The 6,153-nt window shown below is 37.3% G+C and overlaps 1 protein-coding gene across 1 annotated transcript in view; it reads right to left on the bottom strand.

Moving 5' to 3' along the window:
• LOC107675510 (astrotactin-2-like) overlaps positions 1-6,153 on the bottom strand; it is a 541,421-nt gene that overhangs the window by 274,301 nt on the left and 260,967 nt on the right. Inside the window, exon 6 of the mRNA XM_016469894.1 lies at positions 2,559-2,705. Coding sequence (XP_016325380.1) covers positions 2,559-2,705 — 147 coding nt within the window. The remainder of the gene's footprint in view (positions 1-2,558; positions 2,706-6,153) is intronic.

Genomic DNA, 6,153 nt, shown 5'->3' with positions numbered 1-6,153 from the left:
GATGGTACGACATCTTTAAAAAGACGCGTCTTTAAAAAGACGTTCCATCCGTGAAGCTCTTTTAGATGGAATTTGCTCTTTTAGTGTGCTGAAGTGCACAGGGGAGATGGCCGTCTGCAACACACACAGGGGTAGTGCAGCCTGTTGTGTGCAACTCACTCGACACGGGAAACCACCGCCGCTGAAGCGCCGTACCACCAGCGCGAGAGCCCACGAAGAGCATGCTTGACTAGTTTTTACATCTCTACGTAAAAGTTCAGGAGCAGAACGATAGAACCGCTCGGCTCCGAAGCGAAAAGCTGAATATGCGCTGCATCTGCTGCCTACTTATACTCACGCTGTGATCAGCAGCAGCTGGATGCAATAATCGCATGCCAATGTGCATTGGCTCGTTTAGTTTACACTCGAAGTAGATTGGTCTCTCTAAGCGAGATCCCAATTCGTCGGTCATCCGACGTGACGTCGAGAGTGACCGACTGAAAGGGAACTCATGAGGACAGACCAGGGCCTCTTCCAAATGGTGCACTTGATGTACACTTGTTGTTTTGCAAAGCCTGCTGCATGCACGTGTCAGATGGTAGGGTTTCCAAATTGACATTTAAATGTTTCAGAAGAGTGCTCACAAGTGCCACATTTGTGACCACTACAAGTTCTTGATGTCCATGTTTGTAAAGCTTTAGGGCGGCATTTGTGACAAAATCAAAAGGGTCAGGGTTTGGCTAGTTAGAATGTTCATGTTGTACAAGTTATTGTGGCTTTATCCAATAACAAGGCTCATTGCAAAAAAAAAAAACACTCCAAAAATGTACCCTTACACACAATTTACTGCAGTTTCTAGCTGAAATGAACACCAGTGGTAGTAAAACACTAACAACTTTTATTCCTTTACACACAAAATATGTTTACAGGGCAGTGATTATTGATTAGCAAAGACTTAATTTCACATGGTTCCATGCACAATACTATGTTATGAGCTCAAACCACTTTTACCATAGTGTATGATTTGTAAACTAATGAATTTTGATGTCTACATCACATAACCAGCTCCATATATATATATATATATGACTTTTCTGACATAGTAAACTTGCTTGGTAGCGCACCTGGTACAGCATTACACTTGTGATATGAAGCACTTGGGTACAAGTGCCGTAAAACACAAGTCATGAAAAAAGAGCTCAAAACTTGTAGTAGCAAGACAAAATGTCATGGTTGCTTCAGCAAAGTTTTTTTTTTTTTATCTCATAATTTCTGTTGTTAACACTGTCAGTTCAGGTTTAGGTAGGTGAACCCTTAAATGCATGGATGTTTTGCCAATCATTATTACACATTCGGGTCTTTAGCAACCTGGGTCTCCAGCATTGATGGATCTCTAACTGCTGCAAAAGCAACAAAAAAAAACTGTCAAAAAACCGTCAAAACTCTCTTGATGTTTAAAATAAAGCATATTTTGTTACCTTTTGAAACTTAGAAGGGTTCAATCTGAGCAGATAATTTTACCATCGCTGTCATCGTCAGAGCGCACTTCCACAGTAAATTCAGCATCTAGCTCATATTCGCGATCTCAACCATATTGTCAAAACTATCTTTTTCAGTGACCTGCTGCAAAAGCAACAAAAAAAAACTGTCAAAAAACCGTCAAAACTCTCTTGATGTTTAAAATAAAGCATATTTTGTTACCTTTTGAAACTTAGAAGGGTTCAATCTGAGCAGATAATTTTACCATCGCTATCATCGTCAGAGCGCACTTCCACAGTAAATTCAGCATCTAGCTCATATTCGCGATCTCAACCATATTCTCAAAACTATCTTTTTCAGTGACTTCAAAATAAATATTTTGATTGCTGCCAGCTTATTCACCACATCCATCATCAAATGACAGTGACATTTATATTCCATTACATACAGTAATCACTCTGCAGTAAAGCCATTCAAACTAGTTTACTATTTGCTGATGATATTCTTTTTTTATGCCTGCGGTAATTATGAGTGAAACATCAAGTCATCGTTGTCTATCAAACAGTGCCACCTCGAGGAATAAAGGTGAATTGCACATATTCAGTCATAAGATATGTAAATATTGTTACGCAGGAAAATACACTTACACTATTGCACCCGGTTTATGCATTTAAGGGTTAAGGGAAGGTGCTACGTTATTTTCAAACATTATAGAGAATTAACCTTTTGGTACCACTCACCGGACATTTTATTTCCAAAATGTCACTTCACTCTGCAAGTGTTGCAGAGCAGCAAAATATAATTGTGTCTTCTCACAGCAAGGTTGTTCATTCAAATCCATTAACTAATTACATGTAGAAAGATACATTGAACACAATGAAAGTGACTTTAGATACAAGTGTCAACTAAATGCATCACAATAAAGAATACAAAAAAAGCCTAAAATTCACCAAGCTGGTATCAGGTAAATGAATGATCATTAATATTTTGTTTGTATTGCTGTACGGAATCTATTTAAATGTAGTAAAAAGGAAGTATAATAAAAAAAGGTTCCTATTGGTGTTAAAATAATACATTGTGGCTGTCTATAGATTGCTCACCGTCAGCGATGAAGTGTTCAGGAACGTGGAGCGTGACCTTGACGGTGAGAGGACAGGACGTTTGTGTGCCATACACGACTGCCACCACACACGTGCATACGGTGATCAGTGTTAACGTGACCTTGCTCATGGGACTCTGAGGGCAGCCTGTGGGAACAGACAGAGAAACACGATTATACAGATCAGACACCTGCTGTTATTTCATATACACACACACACACACACACACACACACACACACTATTGTTTATTAATTTAGGCTCAGTGAGGTTGTTTTTAAAAATAAGTTTCTTCTGCTCACCAAGACTGCATTTATTTGATCACAAATACAGTAAAAAAAAGTGAAATAGTATTCAAATCATTACTCCAGTCTTCAGTGTCACATGATCCTTAAGAAATCATTCTAATATGCTAATTTGCTGCTCAATAAACATTTCTTATTCTATACTTTGAAGACAGATTTTACTGATTCATATTCATATTTTTGTGCAAACCGTGATACATTATTATTATTATTATTATTATTATTATTTGTTTATTTTTGTCTGTAAAGTCATTTTTGATTAATTTAATGCATTCTTGCTGAATGAAACATATTGGAAGAAAAATTTAAGATAAAACAAGATTTGTGAGGAACTATTATTTGTTTATTTTTTATTTTATACATTTTTTACACATGTCTGTAAAGTCATTTTTTGATTAATTTAATGCATTCTTGCTGAATGAAACATATTGGAAGAAAAATTTCAGATAAAACAAGATTTGTGAGGAACAATTCTGTTCACTCACACTAATCTGAGTGTTTCAAAAGCATTTTTTTATTAGTTGATTGTGATCCCCCCCACCCCCCACAGTTTAATCATGTCACTGTCTAATATAACAAAAACAGCAGATAAGAGTTTTCTTTTCCAAGCTGTTCTCAGAATTCTCCACTTCATTCCAATGGAATGTTCTATATTGCTTGCCTGGGTGAGCAACTATAACCAAAGGAGGGGTGGAGCTTATGGAAAGGTCAATTCGGACCACTTAATACAGCGAGAAACTCTAACGCTACATTAAAACGAGGAACTGCAAGTGTCCTGATGCTTTCTGAGGACAGCCTGACTATAAATTGAATCCTCGAGCTCCCTGTAGTGTAGACGTGGGAGTGAGAGTGTTTATTCCCATGTCTCAAAGCTCTGTGATGACGATCAGATTTATGTAACGTAGAAAGAAAAGCTTAAAGTCAAACAGGAGCAATTTGTCTGTGCGACAGAGGTTAAACTAAAACTCTGAAACCTCCACATATAGTGAGAAATGACAAATAGGATTTGACAGCTTGAATAAAGATCAGATGCTCTGAAGTCAAAGAACAGCATGTAATAACAAATAGGTAACAATTAATACCAGCACCAGTTCCCAACAAGCAAGCAATATTATTCTCACGAACATATTGGTGACCTTCACAAGCAAACAAACTCTCTACGCTATTTATTCTGTTCTTCAATTAGCTACGTTTAGAAAAGGCCTTGTTAAGACATGACTGATTTATTTGTGCAGAGAAACAGATAATGGGTTTTCATCATCACCCGACATGACTTAGATATCAGAGTTAGCCTAAAAATAATATATAATAACTGTTGTCTTGGAAACTGTGCTGAGATACACGACTAAGTGTTATAGAGGGCCTGGTGGGGTGAAATAAAAAGTGAAAGTAACTCCTCTTCAAGCAACTTGAAGAACCTGAGATTTCTGTAGATTGCATCCAAACATCTCACAGATGCATGTATTTGTTTTGTTGTCTCTGCCGTGTTCACACCTGGCTTGTTCTTCACAGTGCATTCACAGTATCTCATGTCTCTTCCAGTACAATCTGTTCCTAACTGTAGCCGTCAGTGAACAACCCATGATTATTAGCTCCATCTCGACTGAAGATCCAGAAAATATTTTCAAAAAAACATACAATGGGCGCTGAGCAAGTGGATTAGAAACAGGTGGATGTGGACACAGGTAAACAAAAGTGCAAATCACCACCTGGAAGAGATTCTGAACTTATGACAAAAAAAAAAAAAAAGAGGATATGCACACATTATAGATCTTGCAATGTTGTACATATTTAAACATTATTTGGTCTTTACGATTAGTATTAACAATTAATAATCTTTGTTAAAATCAATTGTTAGTTCATGTTATCTCAAGTCCATGAATAATATTAACATATTTGTTTTGATTGTAATAATGCATCAGTAAATACTGACGCTCATGTTAGGTAAGATTAATAAGTGCTTTAGAAACATTTTAATTGTTAGTTCATGTTAGTAATGCAACTGATGCTAACAAATGGAAGCATATTTTAAAGTGTAGCACATTATTTTATGCTTATTTTTATAGGGATATAGGCCAATTTGCACGACACATTTTAAAACAAAAACAGGTATTTAATACACTATCATGAATGAGAAACATTAAAGTAAAAACAGAAAAGAGATATTAATTAAAACCTTGAATCTTTTAAAAATGATTTATATTATATATACTTTTGTATACATTTTATATACTTTTATATAAACAGTTACATCATCATAATACCTGTTTTTATTGTATTATTCACTCAACTGATTTATTCAAAAACACTGAATCATTCAGGAACTAAACATCACTGCTTGTTCATTCATTCATTCATTCATTCATTCAAATTTCCATGTTACTCATAGAAATTCACTGAAGCAGTTATCATTGCTAGTTCAGAGGTTTTTTTTTTTGTAATAAATGCTGTTATTTTTGTTTGTATGTAAATGTAAATGTATTTTTGTTATGTTTTTCACTGATTCACTAAAAAGAGCCGGCTTATAAGAGTCATTCCCTTTCGAAAGGGAACTCTACGCTGCGTCCTCTAGAGGGTGCTAGGGGAACGTCTTCAACGTGACCGGTGTCTGAAGTATGAATGAAAAAACGACAATGAACTTGACATTGGCAGGCGGCAGCCTATGACGCAAACAATAAAGCGACTGCGGGTATAAAAGAACACCTGCAGAATACGTCATCCTCTTCTTTGTCTTCAAGCCTTGTGTATGGAAGCACATGCGTCTGCCCCGCGCGAGAGAAGGATGCGCTCACTGTTTGCATTCGCGGGACTACTAGAGGCAGAGGTCTGTACTCGAGCTTTGTCAGCGTTTGCATGAGCGCGTTCGCCTCTCTCGAGAGTTGAGCAAGCTTGATGCGATGCAATTCGCGCTGCGAGATGTGATCGCGTTGAGAATGCCTTGTATGCTTGATTCTCTTTGAGAATTGAGCGCCTCTCATCCGCGTTTCGGGTATCGTGGCTGCCGAGGCGGTTAGTCAGACCGATCACGCGGATTGTAGGCGGGGCATGGAAGGAATCTGACGAGGAGTGCTTTCTCTTTCAGAATTCCTTTTTGGTTTTATTTTATTTTACAGAATAGGAACTGTGTATAATGTGAGATATCTACATTATTGGTGAAGGAGGCTCCTGACTTGGTGTAATGGCAAGTTTTTTGAGTTGTTAGGCTCTTGTTTGAGCCTCCTTTGAGCCTCCTAATCCACTCAGCCCAGGTACGTGAATATTTAGGTTGAGGAGAGAGTTATACTGAGAACA

This window comes from Sinocyclocheilus anshuiensis, unplaced genomic scaffold, assembly GCF_001515605.1.
Source record: "Sinocyclocheilus anshuiensis isolate Anshui unplaced genomic scaffold, SAMN03320099.WGS_v1.1 scaffold1604, whole genome shotgun sequence".
Taxonomy (NCBI): Eukaryota; Metazoa; Chordata; class Actinopteri; order Cypriniformes; family Cyprinidae; genus Sinocyclocheilus; species Sinocyclocheilus anshuiensis.
This window is presented reverse-complemented; position numbering and strand designations above follow the sequence as displayed.